Below are 25,619 nucleotides of genomic sequence, written 5' to 3'. Positions count from 1 at the left end.
GAATTTGCTGTTGGGGGTGGTGAATGTTTGAGATCACATAAAATAGCAAATTGAGTTTGTTATCTAGGTTTTTATCTAGCGTTACCATCCAAAGAAAAACGCCTTAACGAATTTAGGAAAGTCAGAACTAACCAAATACATATCTTGGTGGATATACGTTGGTGGCTATCTTGTTATGCTGCGTGACGGTAATTTATTTTAGACAGTATATCATTTATTAATAATAAAAAAAGGCATTGCATTGTCAAGAACTCTCGTCCAGTATTACAAAGACGATGGAAACACGTTAGAGTAGACAACTTTCCAATAAGTAACGTGAAACTTTTCGATGAATGGTCCTGTTTCATATGACAACAGTCCATAAGTGCACTAGCTGAAAACATGTGATTTTATCCAATCGACGTGTGTGATTTGGACTTGACCTGTCCAGAATCAAGTTAACTTTCTACATGACCTGACTAATTGGTTTTGGTTTCGTAACCAACAAGTTTATCTCAATCTCAGTCTATAAACATGCTTATTCCCAATATAATGCCGGGTGTACCTGTTATTGACTAAATTTGAAATTTTAATTGAATAAACAGACCTTCTAATTATAACTAGGATTTTATCTTTTATAAATTTAGGACCTTCCAGAATGAAATGTTCGATTAGGTAATAGTTATTTTTTTGAAAATGTTAATTGTAGAGGACTAAATATTTTTGTTCTTCTAGAAATCAACCCTGTTGTATGATGTAACAGAAGCATTTGCATTATTGTTGAAGCTCAGTATTTTATTTAGGCTTGAATTTATTTATTTAAATTATTTAATTCAGATTATTCGTTTCTGGAAATACATAGTGCTATAAATAACATTCTTGGAAATTAAGACCTAGATTTATACCGAAATTCAAATAAAGATATAGTCTTGGATTGTATCATTGCGATTCAACAAAAGACTGTTTTCATATCACAAACACACAGGCACATTATCATTTCTAGCGTTGGATTATTTCTTTTAGAATTGCATTAAAGTTTGTTCTGAAACTTTAACCACTTTTGTTGGAAAATTCAAGGATTATTTCGGATTTAGTTCGCAATAAATTTAGTCCTTGTTGAATTTTTCACTTTGTATACTAGGGAAATAAATCATGTATTGAATTTTACAAAACTTGTTGGTTTTCAGTCTTTTCTGTTCCTTTGTTTAAGAGCATTGATTCGTAACAGTACATACCACAGCTGAACAGGAAATATACGAAATCATAGTGTTGATGTGTGACTAGATAGAATTGGGGCATTGATCAAATAGAGGTAGCTCACGTATAGATTCACCTGCATGGGTGAAAAATATGAAGGCTTGCCTCAGTGTGAAAAATGCAGTTGATAGATGTTTTCTTTTTGCTGGTGAATCTGTACGATATCGTCACTGGATGCCATCTTGCATCAACGTGTATCAGACAAACTTGAATGTGACATCTCCGTAAATGTACATGGAATTAACTACATTAGAAAACACGATATGCATGTTGATAGCTCTATTCTATTAGATGGAATGGAAAATACCATTGTATTGTCAACAACTATTTCTCAGAATTAACACTATAATGAGTAAGTAATCCATCTGTAATAAATTCTTCAAATTATCAGACCACAATGATTTAAAGAGTAGACAACATAGATGCCTGAAAAGAGATGATGCCAAATTTCGTACTGTGCACTTTATGTAATAGCTACTTAACACAAAATTATTGTGATGCCAGAATTCAAACTGGTGCATTCTGGGCGTTAAACACAGCTATGCACATACTATCTTATTTCTGTATGTAGGTTAATTCAATTAACAATTATCTCGACTACTTGGTTTGGCAATAACTTATTACTTGGGGGTTAAATCTTTCACGTGCAGAAAGAGCGAGGCTCTTAAATATAAAAGTCGAAACTATTTCATCTTGATATTCTATGGAACCGTATCGATCCAATGTGGACCTGAACTCGTTCACCTTTCCATGGTATTTGAAACTTCAAAACAGCCAACTATCTCCCCATTTTGATGACATGCGATAATGAGAAAGCAGAAGTCTTATTCTGTGTCAGCTATTTTTCTAATAACATTGGCTCAGAAATGAACAGCCAGTAGGGACGTAAGAATCCCGCGGTAACGGTAGCTAAATAATTCAGAAGGCCAGCACCGTCAACTTAAGTGAACGTGCCATGGTCTGTCTGCTTGGACGTGATGTTGATGTCTGCCTTACCAGACGTTGCATTATCGTAGGGATCAAAACTATGTCAAATACGTTCATTTTACTGTATTTTGTTCCATTTGTGAAGCACTGTTGAACATACAGTTTCAGCGCGTTGGAAATGCTCCCAATAAAATGACATCCCAGCACGGACACAAGCTTAATATATACGGGAATCCTTCAGAAAGGTACCAGCAAGTCGCTTGTCGTTACCATCAATCCAATAAACCAGTGTCCTCCATGATTACATTACCCTAGCACCAAAACAGGACCGTCATAAAACTTTGCGAGATGGTAAAGAAAACAAAGAGTTGTTTATCGACCATTATGATGTCCACGGCTGCTATTCTAACATATGGAAGATGATTCCATTGCGCCAGGTTTTGGCCGACCAAGACATAGACAATGAGCGTAGGAAGTGGCGGTGGCGACGTGGAGAACATATATTGCTTTGGACTTCGAAACCCTTGGGTCACATATTCCCTGATACAAGTCTGTCGTCAGGGCCAGTCTTGTAGTAGGGAGTGTGACTCAAGAATTTTGAGGCACACATTTCGTACTAAAAGCCTGGCCTTGGCAATTGGCTTGAACATGATATCGTCCTCTAGGACCACTCGGGCGAAATCGAGGCAAAGGGAATTCGTAACGCCAGCTACATCATCGATAAGACCTATCTGGAATTTTACAAGGCTACGCAGAATCCGGAGGTAGGCTGACCATCTTTCACGAAAGCGTGCTTTGTTACAGACGATTGACGACTTGACAAGGGCCAGATATTTTGGACCGTCAATTTCAATTCACCGCGAGGAACATGAAGTTTACCTTGTATAATGTTTGAAGAACCCGCTGAAGGATTTGCCTAGGACAGAAGGTATTCCTAACCAGTTGTGCAGTCTAAGCTTTGACCCTGTTAACAGAGGAACCAGGTCAGCTAAAACCCTTTACTGGTGACAAACATCATGACCCTGTGGTTGGTATGTCTGGAAAGACTTGCATCTGACCGACATTACGGTCGGAACATATCTCAGAATCATGTACGCTGTTGAGCTGGACATGCGTTCCAACGATGATGACATCAACGGAAGTAGAGTGGGAACGTCAGTTAGGAGATAACCATCTAAATTAAAGGCAGAGATGGTGGGTTTGTTTTTCACGTGCCTCTACATCAGCAAAGACTTTACTAAAATGTTGCATATGTGATCTGAAGTGACACTCTGCAGTCATCTGCAGATTTCCATGTAGGCTATTATCGGGACGTGTATGTGCCTATCATCAATCTCGGCAAGAGGCTTCACAGTTGTTCTACAGCATGTTCGATTATATGTCGACAGTATATATTATTAATGACTGTTCAGATAATAAACCGCTGACATAAAGTAATTACCTGCTGTATGAGCTCACCTTTCCTAGCCGTAGTGCAAAACTAAGCATATGGATGCTCGTGTAGAAGTACAGTTCGATTTCTCAAGGACCTTCGGGAGATGTTAAAATGGGTAAGTCTCTTTTAATGCAACTTTGAAGGCTTTCTGGACGAAATACATGCGTACAACATGCAGACTCTCGGGAACTTCCCTCTGAGTCAAAACATACTTGGCTTTTGCATGATCAGCGAAAGAAGCAAATATCATATGCAAGCAAAATGAACCGGTAGGTATGATAGTACTAAATAACATTTTTTTTTTAAATTTAGATACAAAGGCTAAGTATGTATTATTACCAAGACCTATGCCCCGCCAACCATGATGAAGGGGACTGGAAATATAACAGACCGGAAATGACCTCAGAGATAAGGTGCTTAATTCTATCAATAAGATAACTATCATAAAATGGATTGTAATAATAGGAGGAGAAAGCCGAAAACCGATTACGAGGATGACAAGTTATATTTTGACGACGATGGGGGTTTCCTGGACAATAACTCAAGAACTCATATAACAACAATAAGACAGGTATAAGCCACATTTCTTCTTGAAACTGACCAGACGAACAACTGTGCTCTGGTAAACACCATGCTAAGATGTTAGCCTTGTGTTATATTAACCAATAATGAAGCGGATACTATATTAACAATGGATAGCAAATCAGAACACAATCTACGCGGCTGCTGGTAAACTATGCATAAGTAACGAGGAACTAAGAAATGTCGACCAGTATATGACTAGACTAAAATAAAACCGTCAGGAACAAAGCATAATTCCGGTTTTGAGAGTACAAAGATCAGATTGCATAATATATCGAAATGTTTGAACAAGACGCTTCGATATAAAACTTTATGATTTCGTAGATGTTTTCTCGTAATTCGCTCTATTTGAAATCATTCGTCATCAGCAGACACGATTGGACAGAATGCTGTCAATAGTTCACATATGCAGACCACTCTGCGTAAAGCAAATAAAACTAGAAACTTTTGGAAGAACAAACTAATGTATGATGAGCATGCGGAGCCTGACAATGAGGCCCGTTGATGAACATCAAAGTTTTTGTCATATTTGGTGGTCCTTCCCAGGACGACGATCATACGCGAGGCAAAGAGGACGCTCAAGGCATCAGTTCCTCATGTGTCTTTCTTCTATCTTGTCCCTATTATATGTGGATCAAGTTTTCCTAAAGCGTGAGTTGCATCAGTTCGTCGAAGAAAAGAAGAAAACCTCGTCAGCTTGCTGTGTACCCGGAGGATCGGAAATAGCTGCGAACTCAATAGGCTTGATGACACGGCTCTTTCACTGCAGCAAGGTCCACTCTCAGTAGACACCATCTATGTAAATTTCGCTCTTGTCTTAGACTTATGCATTGCATTTTGTAGGAGTGTATTTTAATATTAGTCGAGTTCTGATAGCAGTGGTAGGCAATCTGCCAGTTGCTCTAGGTGTCGTGGTCAAATGTCTTGCCTGCTAGCAACTGCATACTGGCAGCCATAGCCCATTTGGCACCACTCTCTTGGTTGTGAATTGATATGAAGCCATTCCCCGAGTAGTTCTACCATGTAGTCGCTCATTTCTTCAGCCTAATTCTCCTAAGAATCTGCTTATGTGACCAAGCAACTTAGATCCATTCCGCCCATCGAACATTTGCAGCCACTGCCACTTCTCAACAATAAGTGGAATTGGATCTATAACAGATTCAGACAAAAAGAATATTAGTCTAATGCATTCACTGGAGAATGGCAACCAACATCAAAGCACAGGCGGACAGTGTCACATGACAGCACAGGCCCTTAGGCCCTAAGCAAAATCCAGCTCTTTGTATGCATTGGTGGACGTCATGGGCTGAAAGTGTAATGCAGACATAATCTGTGTAAATGGCTAGCGCAGTGTCGTCAAAGATGAAAGAGCACGAGTAATCAGGTGAGAGCGAGCTCGATTTTAAACCGACCATTGTCGTAGTTAGCAGCTTCCCCAGGGTCCCGGTATAGTTGTCCTAATGCAGTCTTCTTTTAACGGTCGCAGGCCAGACAGCAGACGAGGATGAATACATACATGCTGTTTTGTCTTAGAGGTCGCTATTGTAAATTTGGACCTTAGGAATAAAGCCATTCCACTTCGACGATCGTGGTGTGCAGATCGGTAACAGTCTTGTAATCCATGATACATCTAATCTTGCTTGCTAAGAGAAATCTATTTATCTTACGTTGAAATCTTTGCTTTTTATTATTTTGAAACAACCTATAATAACCTGTAATCATCATGCAATACAAAAACAATCACCATTTTAGAGAATGCATATTCATAATTGAAGTGTTTATCTAAAAGTAAAGTTGGTAAACAAGAATTCAGTTCGCATTGTTATTGTTTTCCAAGTTCTGGCTTTACATATGGACCATACTAACCATCATCATCACTTTCATAAACATCAGGATAATTATAAACTTATGTAGAACTTGGTCAGCTTTATGAGACAACATTAAATGAGAAATAACGTTGAAACACCAGTACCATTGGTTGATTTTTGTTGTTGGTGATTAACCTTCGCTGACTTTGACGACGTCAATGAAGATGAATTAGATAAACATTTGGCCATATTTTGTCCCTGGTGTGATTTTTATGATCCTGAACGGTATTGGAGGCGTTTCCATCTATCAAGTGCAAATTAAATGATGTACAGCTAAAACAGATCGACGAATGCGAGAATGCCTTCGAGCGAATACATATTTATCTCAACACAAAAAGCTTAAGCATTGAAGATGGCCAATTACGTCATTGCCGAGATTTGTGGCAACATTGTAATCCCAGTTTCCCTGAAAAGCATCATGGAATGGTAAATAAATGTTCCTGCAGCTATTGGAACAAGTCACGAGTACTGTACCAGTACACATATTTGCCAATCAATTTTCTTCAAAATCTTCTATACCCACATTACCATCTGTTGTTTTGTTGAAATATACGTGTTTATACGTTAACAAGCTACCACTCAACATGGATAGAGGCAAGATTGCCTTACATGACCTTAATCTAGTGAAATATTTAATTTCGTTGGTTGTTACATAGATATACTTCAAATCATTGTGCAAGTTGTCTACTTTTTATAAAGGAATAATTTCGTGATGAATGCATTGCAAGTTATGACATCTGAAAATGATTTGGAGGTTTTTGCACCGCTCCGGTGGCCTAGTGATTAGAGCGTCCGCCTTGGATGCGAGAGGTCGCGGGTCAAGTAATACCAAAGACTTATAAAATGGTACTAACAGTTGCCTTGCTAGGCGCTCAGCATTAAGAGGTTAGTGTTAGGACTGGTCGGCCTGGTGTCAAGATAATGTGACTGGGCGTGACATGATGCTACATGTCTGCGGCATGATGTCCCAGTGCTAGATATCACTATGAACTGCAACAGTGCAGACGTCGTAACAATATGACTGAAAAAATGTTAAACCTACGTTAAAAATCTAAATATCACACACACACACAGACAGACAGATTTTTTGCAGGTCTGGGATCGTCAAATATTTAACACATCATTTTTTATTCTGTTATCGTCCATGTCTTCCAACTTGGTTTTAGCCACTATGTTCGAGATTAACTCTATGCATGTTGGAATAGCTACTGCTATTTCACTTCCTGTATGTACTCTTTAATTTATTAGTTACATACTAGTAGAATCTAAAATGCATTGATAAATTCCAATGACTTTGTAAATGCGATTCATCCATTTTCTTCAAAAGTTCTCTGAAAGTAGTAAAAGTTTCATAAAAGAATAATTTATTGGTTAGAAGAAAACGAGATAATAAATTTGGCGACATCGAACAAGAATTGATGATCACGTAAACCTTGCAAGTGTTTTATGAATATGAGTTTGAAAATGAAATACTTGACAAAAACCTATCAAACAGTTACAAAATAAATGCAGTTGGAGACACTATTAACAGATTCTGGTTGCATAATATGTTTGAACTTTGTTTAAAAGCAAAATGTTGAACAATAACTAACAGCTGCGACTTAAAAGTGTTATCAGGCAGGCTACAGAGACAAATAGGAAGATATATATATATATATATATATATATATATATATATATATATATATATATATATATATATATATATATATATATATATATATATATATATATATATATATATATATATATATATATATATATATATATATATATATATATTCTAAGGCAACTGGTCATCATCGTCGTTCCCGTCATAATATCTGATTGATCCGTCAATCAGAAAACCAATGCGATTAACTGAGAAATGGAATAATAGATGCACAAAATATACATACATGAACCATTGGACCAGGAGGCAAGAAAAGCAGCAGCTATGATCGATGATTACCACAAAATAATCAAAGTAGAGAGCTTCCACTTACAGGGGAAAAGATCATTTACAACAGTAGTCCGAGTTTCCTCTAACCCTTGACACCCTTTTTTATATTTGGGCATTTATGTTGGGGTGTAGGGTCAGAGTCAATTCCCTATCGAAAAGGTGGAATTCGCCGATACCATTTGGTGTCGGCATAGGGTAGTCACATATTAGCCGGCCTTGCAAACTAAATCAAGATATACCTGCATGAAATCGATAGAAATATTTTTTTTTCTTTCTCAAAAATAGCGAATATAGCATTCGCTATGTCTTTAATCCGCTGACAGACGAGATGTAACTACAGAGTGATATCAACATACCATTTCCAAAGTTGATGTACATAGAATTCGAAAATATTAATTAAAAGTCACGTAATACTTGTGCATAAATATAATGTACACTTAATTCCCAACATATTTATTCTGCGAACAACGACTAGAAACCTGTCGGTATCGCAGCTAGGTCGAAAACCCCAGTTTCATCAAGTTCTAAGTACGTGTCGGCAATATATTTCGTTGGTGTCACGTGACTACCGCATTGACCTGTGCTCTCCACTTGTTCAGTATGATTTTTTCCAAGTTGCTGCAACATTTACAGATTCCTGGTCGTTGTTTTCAGAATAAATATTTTTAGAAGTTTATGTTCTTTCATTTTTCTGTAAATAGTACGTGACTTTGATTTATATGTTCGATTTTTTTCCTGCAGCAACATTAGAAATTATTTTTTCTTTATATCACGTGACTATTTGAATTCTGATGTCATTGACATGTAGGTCGCGATATTTGTGTAGTCATGTGATTCAGAATGCAAATGGCGATTTCCAGGTCGAATTTCATCAACGCTATTGTTTAGGCTAGTCTGTCATTGGATTAAAGATATAACAAATGCTCTACTCGCAATATCTGAGAAAAGAAATCATGTTCCTCTCGATTTCATGCAGGTATATCTCGGTGAAAGTTCGTTAAAGTTTGCTAGGCCAGCTAGTAAGAGGCTACCCAATACCGACACCAAATGGTGTCGGCAAATTCCAACTTTCGATAGGGATTTGACTCTGACCCTACACCCCAACATAAACGTTTCAATGCTACATAAGGTGTCCAATTTAAAATAGAGCTTAGGAAACTCGATCTTTATAATTAACAATATATCAACAGACTGAAGAATAAAAGTAAGACACCAGTAAATTAAAAGAGCCAAAGAAAAAGGCCGTTTCACCCAAAAAAAGAAAGGAAAAATAAAGAAGAAAAAAGAACAAATTAATTGATAAGTGTTCTAAGTAAACGGGCTCAAATAGATGGATGTACCATACAGGTAAAGAAACGTTTGAGAGAAACAACTGTAAATATCAATTTAAAAGTGAGATAAAAATTAAAATTAGGTGACAGGCTTCAACTGTTGTTTAAAGAAACTGATTTAGCAATAGCGACTTCTCTACGAATTCGACTGACCACAACAACACCAACAACACCTATTATAAGCCATTTATTGTTTCAGTTTGTTTGATTGAAATATTTAATCACTCAACCATAGAGGAAATATCTGGCAGCTTTGTTTTTTTTTCTTTTGATCGTCGATCATTTAAAGTAACCCGGAATGCGGCCAGGTTGTCAGAGGATTTCACGTGTCGCTGCTAACGCTTCCCGCACTGAAGAAGTCAAAATGTCTTTCGCTGAAGCCTCCACGTTTTTGCTGACTGTATTAATAGTCGCAATTCAGGCTCAGTGGATTCCAGGCGACAGTAGGACATTCCTGGACCAAACTGGGCTACAGCCGAGAAACCATTTACAGACCGGATATTCTTTGAGTAACCTGGGACTTCGTACATCTTTGAATCGTATGAATGGTGCTACTCGAGTACGTTTCCGTCAGCAACTACAATCCGTCCCTTTACAGTCTACTACAGCCTCAAGAATATCTCTTCGAAATATTCCCACAGATGACTCCGAATTATTGGGACCGAATGAAGGAATCGGTCATAATTCTCCTGTACAGTTACAAAATGTTCTTGACCCCGAATTATTGGGACCTAATGAAGGGATCGGCCATGATGAGCCTTTTCAGTTTACAAATGTTTTGACTGCCGGACTTGGCGTTTCCTCTGGAACTGTGTCCGATAGAGATGACCCAACAGTTTCCCCATATTTAATTCCTGGCAAAATTTCTCCATTTAGAGGCCCAAAAGGTGAAGTATTTCGTATTACAGGAGATGCAGCGTTACCTCCAATTGTGCCCAACCGATTCAACCGTCTTCCAGAGTTGGGTGGTAACGGAGATGCTGTTACATCGTCTGGAGAATACATCAACACACTGGCACCTCGCCCTAGACGTCGGAGAGGTCCGTTTGGACTAGAACATTAAAATGACCTTTCTGTAAGTCAAGTTTTATTAATGTTAGATATCTAGAAAAGCTTGTTTTATTAGTTTTATTTTTGTTTTGCAAGTAATTACTTTTAGTCGTTAAATTTAACTCCATTTCAATTACGCTTTTCCATGGAATGTCATGGAACTTGATGGTTGCATTTATTTTGATGGACCCTTGTTCACTATCCAAAAATAAGTCACAATTTATCCATTTTATATACCCGAACTATTATTCGAATATTTTGCTCTGAGTTCTTTTGTATGACACTCCCGCATGTACCTTGATAAAGAGCATATGTGCTTGCATTTGGTGAATTACAGATAGTTTTCATCGAGTTGGTGAAAAGAATATAGTTTTTCACCCACGGGCTCAAACATCACCTGATTCGCTCGAAGGAGGCAAGTTTTCTTTTGATTTTATGCTGCAACGTATTGAATAGCTAAAGAGTATACCAGATTGTAGTAGGATATTTCTTACGTAATTCCGCTTGATAATGTCATCTGTCACTCATAAACAGTATCACAGATTGTAGTACAGTGTTTCTCAAACTTTTTTGTCTTGCGGCACACCAAAAAGATCTAAAAAAACATCACGGTACACCTGAAAAGATTTAACAATTTGTGTGGTGAAGTACTTATTTATTTTTACATATATATTTAATTTTAAATTTAATGTGAAGGATGTGCCTGCTTTCGAGAACAAATCAGGTTGAAGCGAGGCTCCAAAGTCTCTCTCTCTCTCTTTCGATTTGATTTCAGTAAAACCACGACGACACAAATGGCAGAATTACTTTGATTACTTTTGAACTGATTGCAGGATATGACTTCTTGATTGAGATCCAAAGCTCATCCAGGCTCTATTTGGGAAATGTTGACTGAAAAAATGTATCGTTTTTTAAATCAATGAGCTGTTCTTCTTCTATGGTTGTAAGATTTGTAGTTTCATTGTTTCCAAATGGACTGATCACCCATCCATATTCATCGCTTGCATGTGATGGGAAGTAATGCTGCAGTGCCGATGGTAGGTCTTTCAGTATGTCCAGAATTTAGGGGATGATTTTCTTGTTTGAATGAGATTTGTTGGAAGTAGAAAAGCAGTCGAGGACTCCCTTCGAGACCTTTCTTTGCCACAGCGACAACATTTCATCAAATGACTTCGTGTATTTATTACTTTAGCTCTGAAAATTCGAGAACATTGTATAATGGGCTGCATGTATTTATTATTAGACTATTATTATAATTAGAGCGATCGAGTTCTTCCGAGATCTCGAACAAGTCTCGCGTTACGAAAGGAACCAATGAATGACAGACTGACAGAGATTGCGTTTTTATATATGTTACTTTTTTAACTTTTGCGACATTGATTTACCATTTAATTTTTCGATATGTTCAAGGTTTCAAAACGCTAGCAATTATAAATATTTTTTTCAAAACTCCCACGGCACACCAGCAAATTTCACGCGGCACACCTGCAAAATCTCACGCGGCACACAAGTGTGCCGCTGCACACAGTTTGAGAATCACTGTTGTAGTAGGATATTTCTTACGTTATTCCGGTTGAATATTCCCGCATTGAATAGCTTTTACCTTATTTTAAATGATCTTTCAATGTCACACTGACATTTAATAATGCATGCTCGAACGACTTGTATCATTGCTCTCCATCAAACAATCGTTTCATTAAACATAAGTCATTTTACAAATGCTGTCATATTAAACACAAAGAGATGCAGCAAAAGCAGGCACATTCCGCAAGATACTGGTAAAATCAGTTTGTGGTGGCTATGGTTTTTGGAGATAAGGGAGAGGACCACTTAGGCTGCAGTTCGAGTCACTCATTTTGACGCCATTATTGTGACGTCATGTCTTTAGTTGTACCACAAAATTCACAGTTTAGGCTATTTTTCGGACAATGATTCCCAGATGTGTAAGTCAAGATAGGGGCTACTGATCAATATTTCAGATTTGATGGCATACAAGAGCGGTTATATGATCGCAAATGTTACGTTTCCTCAAATTAACAAATAGTAAATATTGAGTTAGATAAGTGACATACAAATTTGCCAAATTTAAATGAAAACGATTTAATTTGACGTGTTATATAAAAATGATTGGTTGGTTAGATTATATACAACACTGTTTCATCATGGGTAATATCACGCCGATGAAATGCGAGGTAAGTCCCTTTCCCAAGGAAGCACAGAGGCAACTGGCCCGCTCTACCTGGTAGTGTATTAAATCCATTTGATCGATAGTCGAACGCTTACCAACTGAGGTAGCACAAATCCCCTTGCATAAAGTAAACTATTAAAAAATTTAAAGATTGGTTGATTAGCTTTAAAATTCTTAAGGGCGCCCGTAGCTAACTGATCCAAGAGATTTGAAAAGAAAACTAAAAATGAGCTGGGTCATGTGAACTATTGACCGAGATAGCAAAAGTGAGTCATATCGGCGGATATGATACTGCACTTACGAATATGACTCGTCTCATTGAAATGTATAATAAATTATAAATTAAATACTGAATTTAACTAAATTAAATGAAAGAAAAAACACTTATACTAATGACAAGTGACAAATCGATAAAAAAACAGCTATTTTGTCGAACAAATACAAGTCGTTTTCGCGGCAGATATGACTACCTCGGCATGATGTCTATGACTACCTCGGCATGATGTCTATGACTACCGCGGCATGATGTCTATGACTACCGCGGCATGATGTCTATGTACGACATAGATTATACTATGAAATGTACCATAAGCTATTTAGTGATGAAATATTAAAATCTAATATCATATCAATAATGATCTATTTGATTAACAAATTTTATTAAATTATTCACACTCACCTAGAATGTGCCGTGGGCATACATCCGGGCACTGCATTACGCGTATATAATAATAATAATAATAATAATAATAATAATAATAATAATAATAATAATAATGAGGACTTTGTATAGCGCCTAATCTTTAGAAGCTCTAAGCGCTTTACAACAGTAGACAACACCTATAAGATAAAAAACAAAAAATGATATGATTACAAAAACAAACACCATGAAATTAGAAAACATTATACGACATTTTTGATGTCGTTATGTTCAAACGATAATACATTTTCTTCCTAAAATATGAAAGGAGATGGCCATAAGAACAGATATTTTCAAAATACCACCAGTTTGAAAGATCCTAGATTATTGGCCACTTATTCTGCTTTACTCATTTTTAAACACTTTAAACTCTTTCAGAAAACAAAAAGCAAAAAGAACACCAAGACCACTATATAACCGTCCACACACATTATTTGTAAATTTTTTTAGATTACTAGCACTCAAACGTCAGATATTATTGATAGGTCTAGGCCTATAAGACAACATTTTTATGAAAAAACTTAGGTCACTAGTAACTGGCTTTTTCCACCCTAAATAGTGTGAATAGCCGTAGGACTCTACCCTAGAAAACGTTAATAACAATCCTAGATCACCGGTCGTCATATTTTTTTATATTATAAAAACCCAAGCCCTTGGTATAAAAAAGTTAGTAAACGCCTTAGGTGGCTCGTCATCAAACATCAGACATTGAAATAGCCTTACGTCCGTGGTCACTTTTTGAGACTTTGAATTTCAAATTGTAGCCGTGAATTTATAAATATGGAAATCAACACATATCATTCTATATCTGGAAGTCGTGATTTTTCAAATTAATAACCGAAAAACCAAGGGTAAATTCCGGAACGATGCGGCATGATTGCAGATCCAGCCAATGGCACGAGTGATGCGACTCGAAGAATTGGGGCCGTAATAACCCCTAACTTTGATCATTCCTGATTCACTATTGATTATATAGTCTTAAACCAAGCAACAAAGAAGTGCGAAGCCATCATATTTTATAAAAGTGAAAACAAAAATTTGCTTCCTTAAAATATAAAGTGAAAAATTAAAATACCTCCAAGTATTTTGAATGAAATCCCAAATAGTCCTAAATATTCTATCAAGTTCCAACGTATTGTGCGATCCGAATGAATCCAAATGGTATTCCGAATGAAGCTCACTGTTTAGCACTGATGTACTAATAGCACTGACAAATAACGACGTATTCATCCAAAAATGTCCTTAAATGAATTCACAGTAATTACAAAATAGTTATAATCACCAATAATCTGAAAAGTTCTATTACTTAGTAATTCCAAATAATGGCTCAATCAAATAAATGAATCATCTCAATTAAACACGAATAAGAATCTTTGCAAGACAGATATTAAAACTAGGAATACTTAACTATCCTTATTTCATCTCTTATAGATAACTAAGACATAATGCAGGGAACGTCACATTTAGATTCTTCTGTAAATAAGATCAAGTACTTTAACACTGACTAATCATCAATTAGGTCATCTTCATCTTTTCAAGAATTCATGTTCTGAAATCAGATCACATGATATTTACTTAGCTAAAATATCACTCAACCTTGGAACTTATGAATAAATTCTAAACTATAATTCAAGATTGACATCTTCTTTAAGTGCAAATCTACTAGCATATAGATATTTAAATATTCTTAACTAAATGACTCTTACAAACAATCACAGATCAACTTGTCACCTCCACAAAATGTACAATGAGAACTGAAAGTGCGTTCTGAATGTATGCGTTTTATCCCGTACTTCATTATTTTCGAAAACTGTAAACAAAAGAATGTTAGTAAACGTATTCGTCATTGCCCATTTTACGTAAGTAAATTCAGCAGATCAAATTTAAAAAGATTAATAATAATAACAAGCACCGCACGTTGTTTTCGTCCCGTAACTCAGTTTAACACATTAAATTAGCAATCCGTGCCATACAAGTTAATACAAAAAGTCGATTTGACGGGATGAAAATATATTACACTGAAGGACTATTTCACGTACAAACCCCATAGCGCTTAAATATTTAAACTTGAAAAGTTTATTTTGATGATTCAGTGAACATATATTAGGCAAAGTATATGAAATGTTGTCAAAATTAAGTTAGCTTGGCAGTATAGATAGAAACACCGGGCCGCGGAATATCTGATTGGTATGTATCAGAAACAAGTACGCACTAATTTGAAAAATGATTTATAGGTTTCACATCTTATTTCATACATGGAAAGTAAAGTTCGAATGTTAAACACAAGTTAAAAGGAAGGTTGTGAAAATAAAATTAAAGAAAATAATAAGATTTCTAAAATCAACCGAGGATGTAAGTTCACCAAGGTTAAAATATCCACGCAGAGTAGAGCTCGGCGAAAAACTTGGAACACTTTAACGAGCAAAAATTTTTAAAAATTAAAAAAACAACAACTTTTAATGTAATTATATATGTTTCTGCAAATTGAGGAAATACAAAGTTTGAATAAAATGCCATTGAAACATAATATAAAAATATTTTGGATTTTAATCTCATTATTTCCCCGACTCTTATGACTGATAATGGCTTTTCAAGGACAACAAGATATTTCTAATAGATACTTATGGTAAATTAGACAATTGGTTAGAATTATTTATTAATGCATACATGGCTAACAGTTTGTTTCTATAGATAAATGTGTAAATCTTAAATAATGTATAACAGAAACAACTAATCGAACAAAGTTAACATTCAATAGTTAATATCATGGTAAATCTATAGGGATAATTGTACAAAATTATGATTCTGTCATATTTGAAAATGCTTGATTTGTACAATTCTTGACTCAAAAGATAAAATGTGAATGGAGAACATTTTTAATAGAAATTATAAAAATGGTTGAAAATAAACAATATTTGAAAATGTGAAGGAAAACAAGAGAAATAAACATTTATTGTGGCTGGAATATCTGTTAGATGACAAGATGGTAGAAAGAAACTCTTTTTGTCGAGATTCATTTGCTACGTAAGAGAAGCTCCATTTCGCAAAGTATAAATACTGTACAGCATACAGCAATTATCATCCTAAAGTGAAAGAGCAACCATATTATTCGCGATATTGTATCTCTTGTAATGGTAGGATATAAATTAAATTCATCTGCTGTTGATTTATAGTTGATCGTTATACGTATCTAAGTTTCCATTCTTTATAACAACATCTTTCATGATCCCTTTGTAAACATATTTTACCTCTAGTGTCGGTTCTAGAGTCCTACTGATAAATTTTGTATATAAGTAATTTACTAACTTTAAGCACTGTAAAACCGCCATAAATTGGTTAGTCGAACTTTTTTCTTGTTCTTTAAAGTAACTAATGCTATGTCGTTTTTTATTATTGTTCTTCTTGGAAATTAAATATCCATTTCAAGTTTAAAATATTCCGTTTCATAGTACACCTTTTTAAATTTCTTCTATTTTGGTAAATTTTTCATCCGTTTTCTGAAGACAGATTTATGTTGTTTAAAATCAGTGGTTACGCTTTTCCTCGAAGATTTGTCGGCTTTATGTATGATATTTTAACTATAACTATTGATAAAAAAATAACCACTATATGTGTCTTTCTTGTCATTATTGCTAACTGTTCATACGAAGTCATATTACAGTAATAAATAACATATCTTCACTCGATTACTAACGTGCATCATAATTTAGCTCCTAAATATTTGGTTTTCTTTTGTCTTTTATTAATTTCTTCCTTGCTTTAGATAAATCATTCTCATGAGGAATCCGTTTTGACGGTGATAAAGGATAATCTTATAATGTGCTGATACTTATAAAGCTATATATAAAGCTTAGTCAAATTGATTATTATCACTCGAACACATTACATTTTCTTGCATTAGTTTCATGTTCTCTTCGTCTGCCGATTTAAGGTTACTAACGCGCATAGTCCAGTACTTTGTCAGCTCCATAGAGTGTTTACCCCTAGTTACATAATATATGACTTTGACTTTGATATATCATAAATGTAAATTCTTAAGAAATATCGGTAAGTACTAAAGTATCTTCTTTACGTAATAATCGTGAAGATACCAATGAATTGAAATATTTCATAACATTGCCCACTACGTAAGAAGCCTATATAGTAAAACGTGATCCATTAAGGTTTGACACAAAGCTTTCTATTGGTGGCAATTCAGTTTCATTAAATCTTTAAAATGAATCAACATATTTGCATAAATATATATTTTTTCTGAAACATGAGGATCCCACGTCCTCATTTTTGTTTTAAATGTCAATGTGGATTTGTCATCGCTTAGATGTGCAATGAGTTTTTATAGTGATCGATACATGAATCAGTTTGTATCTACATATGTTATTGCTCTTTTAACAAAACATTCTTTATCGTTGCTTTTGTTCAAACTTGTCAACTTTAAAATCCATCCGTTATGTGACATAGTTTTCATCATTTACATATTGTTGATAGTTTCTGATCTTGAACGCCTTTCCTACCGATGTCTTGATAATCAGATATGAATCGCATTAAAATAAGTTACGAATATTTAGTAGAATATATTCAAAATATTATAAATTAAATTACACTTGAAATTTGCACCACCTCTACATTTTCCACTTTAGTCATCATTATCTCTTAATTGTGCTGGTATCTCCTTGAACTTCATCAATTTCATCGATAACTTCATTTGAAATTGAAATCATCTTTCATAGAGAGGATATATATTGGTGGAACTGATTAGACTTTATTCCTCATAAACAGTTTCTTTAATTAATCCAGATATTCATAAAATCTAATTATGCAGTCTTGTCCTGTGTAACGCTTGGCTGAATAGAGGGAGAAGGAAACTCATGGTGGTGAATTGGAGTCCTCGTTTATAGCACTGGTGTTCTTCTTTCAAGGGATTACTAACTCAATATTCCCAAAATTACACATAGAACAAAACGAACCTTTATCTGCATTTGATAATATTTTTTTAATTTAACGACATGATCCACTTCTGGCAGTATATTTATTGTTTTCTTCTGTTGTTTGCATGATCGTTTATGTTCTAGTAATTTTAATACAGATCAAAAAATTATTCGAGCACTTCATACAATTTGTGTGTGTGTGATTTAAATTTTAACGTAGCTTTAACACGTTTTCAGTCATATCGCTACGATGTCTGTAGTGTGACAGTTTATAGTGATGTCTAGCACTGGGGCATCATGCCGCAGACGTGTATCATGGTGTCTCACCCAGTCACATTATCCTTACACCAGGCCAACCAGTCCTAACACTAACCTCTTAATGCTGAGCGCCAAGCGAGGCAGCTGTTAGTATCATGTTTGTAAGTCTTTGGTATGATTCGACCGGGGATCGAACCCACGACCTCCCGCAACAGAGGCGGACGCTCTAACCACTAGGCCACCGGAGCGGTCGTCTTGTGTCATACTTTATGATGTTTCAGTATGTAGTTCTGGGGCATCATGCCGCAGAGATGTAACATGATGTCCCACCCAATCACATTGTCCTGACACCAGGCCGACCAGTCCTAACACTAACCTCTTAATACTGAGCGCCAAGCGAGGCAGCTGTTAGTACCATTGTTGTAAGTCTTTCGTATGATTCGACCGTGGATCGAACCCACGACCTCACGCATCCGAGGCGGACGATCTAACCACTAGGCCACCAGAGCGTTCGTCTTGTGTCATACTTTATGATGTGTCAGTATGTAGTTCTGGGGCACGCATGAGTCCATGTGTCATGCTTTATCGTGGTTTAGTATATAGTTTTGGGCATATATGATATTTTGATCGATGCTTTAAACATGTTAGCCTTATTATTGTTATTATTATTGCAAACACGAGAGTAGTGTCATGCTTTATGATACGTTATCTGTACTGTTTTAATTTATTTTACTTGGAAACGTTTTTATTTCAAATACAAACGCATTTTGTTCTGCATGGTCATACGGGTAGTTTTATATACTAAGATGGTACTCAATTACGTGTGCACAATGGTTTCAGCAGTAAGCGTGATACGATCAGTCAAAATTAGGGTTGGAAAACTGACAATTAAACCGATTCACTTTTTGATTTACTGACTAATAATTTATATTTGCTGAACTTGGAAAGATTAAATACGGGTTGTAAAGTCCCACTCACAAACAATCAGACGTCGTAAAAGGCGACATACAACTTGCTTTTCTAAACCCCCAAAATACAGTCGAAGTTAAATAACTCCGTCCTCTTTAGGAAACAGAGCAAGTTGTTACTTTTTTTTCGTTGAAATCGTCTCATCCCACTAAATATACGTTAATAACCGCAATAGACGAATACGAGTCCTGATTTTCCTCTTTTGGCAGGGTGTGTGCTTTGCAACCACCATTTTATTATTTTCCTAGGTGGCCACACTACAAGGCATCGTATAGGTTTTCGTAATGTATATATGTGGTGTTTCATACTTGTAAAATAGTTCGAGCTCATTACAATATTATACAGGTGTTTTCAATAATTACAACATAAAGCGGGTCTTCTTTTGATGTTTACAACTGTAACAGCCCTTTAGATCTTGTTTTTGTATACATTTAAAAAAGAAATGTAAAGATGTGCTCAAAGTTTCAAATGATAGCTGGGTGCTGGTCTTTTCACACAGGTACATACATGATAAATGCGATTCTGTGGCTATGAGAGTGTGCAAGTGAAAATACGTAAAGACGCCTTTAATATATATATATATATATATATATATATATATATATATATATATATATATATATATATATATATATATATATATATATATATATATATATATATATATATATATATATATATATATATTCAAATATATATTCAAGCTGGACCTTTGGTACAATGAAAAAGAAACAGCACAGGAATGCTGCTGTAAAAATGCAAATCCGTTGAACGAGACTGTGACGCAAACAACCCAAAATGTCCCCAGCCTAGTGGATTCGTCATAACATTATTTGGGAAAATTGCCTTATCTCCGGTGCTGAACAAATCGATAGGCTTCCAGTAGATGATGGGCTTTCAAATGACTCTATCTTACAAAGAAAACCTGCCGAATCTTTACATAGCTTTTATTTGCATTATATGTATACAACGTTGCTGATATTGCGTGCTTTGTGAATCTCTTGTCCATTTAAACTTATTTGAATAAAGGTTACAGTATAGCACCTTTATTCCTTAATTTTAGAAAGCGAATAGGTATTATTTGAAACGGTTAACGTTCTACTCAGATTTTAAGGTTGAAAAAGATATTCACTTGATAATCGAAGCTTATAAATACATACACCAACACGAAAACCGAAATAATTCTTTCTAAACAACACAACTGATTTGTGTGGCGGTAATATATACTTCAGTTTTATTTCAAGAACCGTGTTAATTACTTCACGATTAAGAGTGTTGTATTTCTATAGATCTGGTCTGACCGTGGCAGTTGTCCTTACAGTATCGATGGGGAAGAATACGTTTTTATAGCATTGACGCTACTGATATGTTATTTTCTATTTAGAGCCTGAATACAATAAATAAAATGAAATGATTGACGGTTTCTAGTTCATTAATGACCAATCTATTATTTAAGCTATTTTTTATTCAAAGCCACATTGAAAAGCAGATATTATCTCCCATGTAAAACTATCGCTTAACAATAACAGGATATATATATATATATATATATATATATATATATATATATATATATATATATATATATATATATATATATATATATATATATATATATATATATATCTTAGGATTTTGGTTGTGCATGGCCAGCTCAAGAAATTGATGACAAAAGCATCTTTCTAACTGTGTCCAGACAATGTCTATTTGTTTCCTCGCTACAGGTCTGGTCAAACATAATTTGCGATTCAACCAAATATGTTTATTATAGTCAGTACAAGACGGTATTGGATACTGAAAAATATTTAACATTAGGTCTACATTTTTTTTCAGAAAAGCATTTACATTTGCTAAATATGATTTAATGATTTAACGAGGAAGACACGCTGAAACTGAACGAGATCAAAGGGTTTGTAAATTATGTCTTGAAGAGAATATCAAGTGTGTAGAAGATGAATATCATTTTGAAGTATATGTCTTTCTTATATCGATCTGAGACGGAAATATCTCAACGGGATGTATTAATTATATCAACCCTTCATTAGATAAATTTGCAATGTCGATGTCCACTCATAAAATAAGCCTTATTACAAATGTTTCAGAAGTTTTTTTATTATGCTTATAAAGTAAGAAATGAGCTACTGAGTATCAATATCAACACATAACAAGTGTATTTTACTACACTCTTTAAGACGCGTTTTATATTATACACTGAATATCAACACGTAACAAATGTATTTTGCTATACTCTTTGAGACGCTTTTTATATTATACACTGTTTATCGTGTTATGTTTATAATGTTATGCATCAAAGACTGGATGCCTAATGAACTGAACAAACCTTTTGTTCTATTATGTACTGATTTACTGATTTCTTCTTTTTCAACAAAATCAACCGGATAATAGACAAAACAGGCTTCAGGCATATCTGGGCAGAAAATGTCGCCACTACAAAACGCATTAGTAGACTTTAAATGAAGACTGATCGTTAACATAATAAACTCAAACAAATAACGTTTGTAGGTAAACAAAGTGCTCTTAGCTCATACAATATGGATATTGTTATGATATTAACTGTGAATATATCTTCATTATGGGTCTCAAAAGTTTTAATAACTGTAAAATAGTTATATTGTTATCCGTTAAAAGCAGTTCTTTAAATTTCAAATCCTTTGATGTAATATAAATATATGGTTTCAAAATATGAGATATTTCACTAGAAATTATTAGATGAACTATTAGTTGTATTTATCATCAATATCATTTATCTGACGAAGATTGTACTTTCCACAATGATGTGGGATATTTTCCCACCTCGCTGTCTCTAACAGGCATCTGTGATTACTAGTTAAATATTTGAGCGAAGGTAAATATGTCCTTTGATGTAGAGATAATACGTAATTTTCAAGAGTTTGGTTCTTTTTAAACTGGACATAAGTTTTACCTTTGGGCCAAGTAACGACTTACAGTCCCTGTTTGAATATTTAATTTATTTAAGGTTTTGTACAATTTTGGTTTGTTAGGTTTGTCATGAAGGTAGAAGATATTCTGTGCAAATGACAAATAAATTAGAACCGGTTTAAACTGTGCATCCGCATAGTGGTCTGCATAGAAGCAATTCACTTGAAGCACTCATTATGTGGTGACGTTAAAAGCGTGTTGGTGTTACTTAATTTTGATCCAGCAAGAATGTATCCGTCACTACACAGAGGTCAAGTTCTTGTAAGGATATAACAGTCTGAATGTTGACTTACTGCCACAGCTGGATTGTCTGTCTCGCTGACATACTCTATAACTCAATAAATGTCATACTATAGCACATTTTGTCGGGAAAGGGATCAGTGTAAAAACTTACCTGTTGCTTACTATGACCTAATGTACATGTGTAACAAAGATTTAACTGCGAAGCTAATGCAGGTCTAAAAGTGGACACGAAGTTATTTTCCAAGGTTTCTATGAAAACTTTGATACTGAACAGAACGTTCAGCAATCTTTAGTCAGGTTTTCTCCCACATTGTGGAAAAATGTAAGGTTGTTATATTGGCCAAGTCGACCCACGGTGCTTTATCATCATCAGATTCAATCATAGCAGCCGAGCACTGCTACTGGGGGTACAGTGCTCACCAGTGTTGGGTATAATAGGATACGATAATAACCGACATAAGAAAAGAAGGATATATACACCTATTTTTATTTCCCTTTATCATATATTGCTTTTGGGTTTTCTTACTGAAGTACCTATAACAAGATTACATGCAATCTCGAACAAAAGGAAGCATCCATGCTCCCCTCCCCCCCCCCCCGAAAAAGTATACGCTTGCTGAATGTTAGGAGAACCTTCCTATACATTATACATGATCGTTTGTGGCTTGCTGTGAGATTTTTTTAACATATTATGTTGGATAAGTGGCATAAAGCTCAACTCTACATGGCTTTTCGTAGCTTACATTTCATACCGACTAAGCCGTTTATTTCCTTAAGATTTAGTTCGATAAAGCGTGGAAATAACCTTACCCACTAACATTTTATGCCGTGGCTATTTCGTTAGAGTACATTTCACACCTGAATCCTAACACATGTACACTTTTGTGCTAAAAGAGGATCCATCAGAATAAAGGTAATTCTGGATTTAAATCTGTTAATTCTACTGTAATCACCATATATTGATTTGTACAACAAGGACACCATTTTCCACTTAAAACTCTTCTCTCATATCTCCTTCCAGCCAAATATTTGAGAATTAATGCTCGTAGGATGTTACATCATAGCTGAAAAAGGTTCAACCAGTTAAAAAAATACTTTAACTTTTGTTCTCATTTTTTTTTAATTATTGAAATTAGTGTTCTTTTTATAAAATCGATTAGAAAATATGCTAAATATGACTTAACGGTAGTTTAAATGTTCGTCTAATCCAATTAAAGTCTAGATCTCCAACGAAACGGAGATCTGACAGGCATATAGTACAGTTAATGTTCTGCTGAGCTTTGCAATTCACTGTTAAATAAAGCATTTTATTGTTAGTTACTGAGAGTCATCGCTAGTTACGATGGGTTCCTAATTTCGTTTTAAACTTTCGTCAGTATGAAAATTGAAATTTGATTGGTGAATTAAAAGCTCAAAAGATCACGACCTTGTACTGTTGTCAAGATCACGACCTTGTACTGTTGTCAAGATGATGACCATGTCCTGGTGTCAGTGAGATGACATTTCATAAGCAGACATAGGGTGTTATTAACTTAATTCTTTTTATACTGCATTTGAAAATAAACATGTAAACCAGAAATATAAGGAACAACGTCAATGTATGATTTCTGGAGTAGGAATTCCAAATCTTTAAAGTGGGACTGACATGAAATACTGGACCCCTTACAACACGACTAATTAGCATACCCTCGATCATCTAAAAAATAATATGTTGGTGTATATTTACAGGCAAACCTGGTTCCTATCCAAATCCTTTTCAATGCAGCTGGAGTTATTTGCCTAAATTGGAGTGACCCAGATATGAAGCAATCTTCCTTTCGTCTGGAGAACAACGCACATTTATGCTGCAGACATCATCGAAAACTTCAAGTCTTTTCTGTAATTTAGCTCAGTTAAAGTAACAGGAACCGTGAAAACCTAATTCTAAAGTAAATATCGGGATTAATGTAGATGTTGCATTATTTATATGATTTTTGTTGTTATTTTTATCCAGTGGTAGCTTGTACTGACAGTTCGACACAGCTAAAGAACCAAAAGTTAAAAACAAATTATAAAGTATTTGTGAAGAAGCAGTATTATCGATTATTTGGACGACATATGGGCCATGTAAATATTGGCATTAATGTTTGTGTTAAGAAAATGGACCTGTATATTGACAGGGGGGAGTTAATGTTAAACATGTGTATAGGCTTAACATGATGGGTCTGTATGACGTTAATGGGAAATGTAACGTGTAAAACATACACCACTACACTGACCAACACCCACATTTAATGACTACTACCATTATGTAATGACGAGCAACCACATATACCAAATAATACACGATTTCACTCACCAATAACAATTTACCTATTGACCAACACCCGTACTTACTAACCAATACGCCGTTTCTTTATCAAAGCCAACAGTTTTTAACCCAAGAAGATATTAGTAATATACATGCACTATATGAACAAGCACACTGATATACTATCACACAAAGCGTATGATGTTAAAGAATTAAGATGGCATTCTTTATACACAAAACAATAATTTCAATACTTACCCTTAAAACATCACTGTCTTTCCCTTTTATAATCCCTTTATAATAGGAGTTCTTAGACGTGCAGAAACACACTATAACACGCAAGAAATAAGCGTGAAGTGAGGGTTTAGATTTTATTTGCAAAAGAAATACATACAGAAATTTGATTTGATTGAGGAGTACTTATACTTCTAAGGGAACTGTGTGGCCTTTAGTTATTAAAATGGATAAAAGATCTTGCTGATATCCACTGCAGCTAGACTCTCCTAGCCGGATTGGACAGCAATGCCACTCTTGATCCAAGTTATTTCACAAGATGACAGAGAAAGAGAGCCTAGAAGTATATGCCGCCTCTCGATAGGTCTTGCCTGAGGGTAATTCTCTTTTATTCTGAGCAGAAGGTGTTTAAGTCTTTCTAAATGGGTTCCCTCGTTTTCTCAACTGCTGCTTTTTGCATTTCTTTTCTTTTCATGAAAT

General features: G+C 35.1%; 1 protein-coding gene across 1 annotated transcript; it reads left to right on the top strand.

The window, feature by feature from the left end:
- The first annotated feature begins 9,211 nt into the window (after positions 1-9,211).
- Positions 9,212-24,684, top strand: LOC149803590 (uncharacterized). The gene is made up of 2 exons (XM_089951426.1): positions 9,212-10,396; positions 24,344-24,684. Exon 1 carries the CDS (start codon positions 9,620-9,622, stop codon positions 10,382-10,384), a length of 765 nt encoding a protein of 254 aa, XP_089807552.1. The 5' UTR covers positions 9,212-9,619; the 3' UTR covers positions 10,385-10,396; positions 24,344-24,684.
- Positions 24,685-25,619: the final 935 nt, after the last annotated feature.

Source organism: Sinohyriopsis cumingii, chromosome 3 (genome assembly GCF_028554795.1).
Source record: "Sinohyriopsis cumingii isolate HCF-2022 chromosome 3, ASM2855479v2, whole genome shotgun sequence".
NCBI classification, from domain to species: domain Eukaryota; kingdom Metazoa; phylum Mollusca; class Bivalvia; order Unionida; family Unionidae; genus Sinohyriopsis; species Sinohyriopsis cumingii.
Note: the sequence above shows the minus strand (reverse complement) of the source record. Positions and strands in the feature narration are given on the sequence as shown.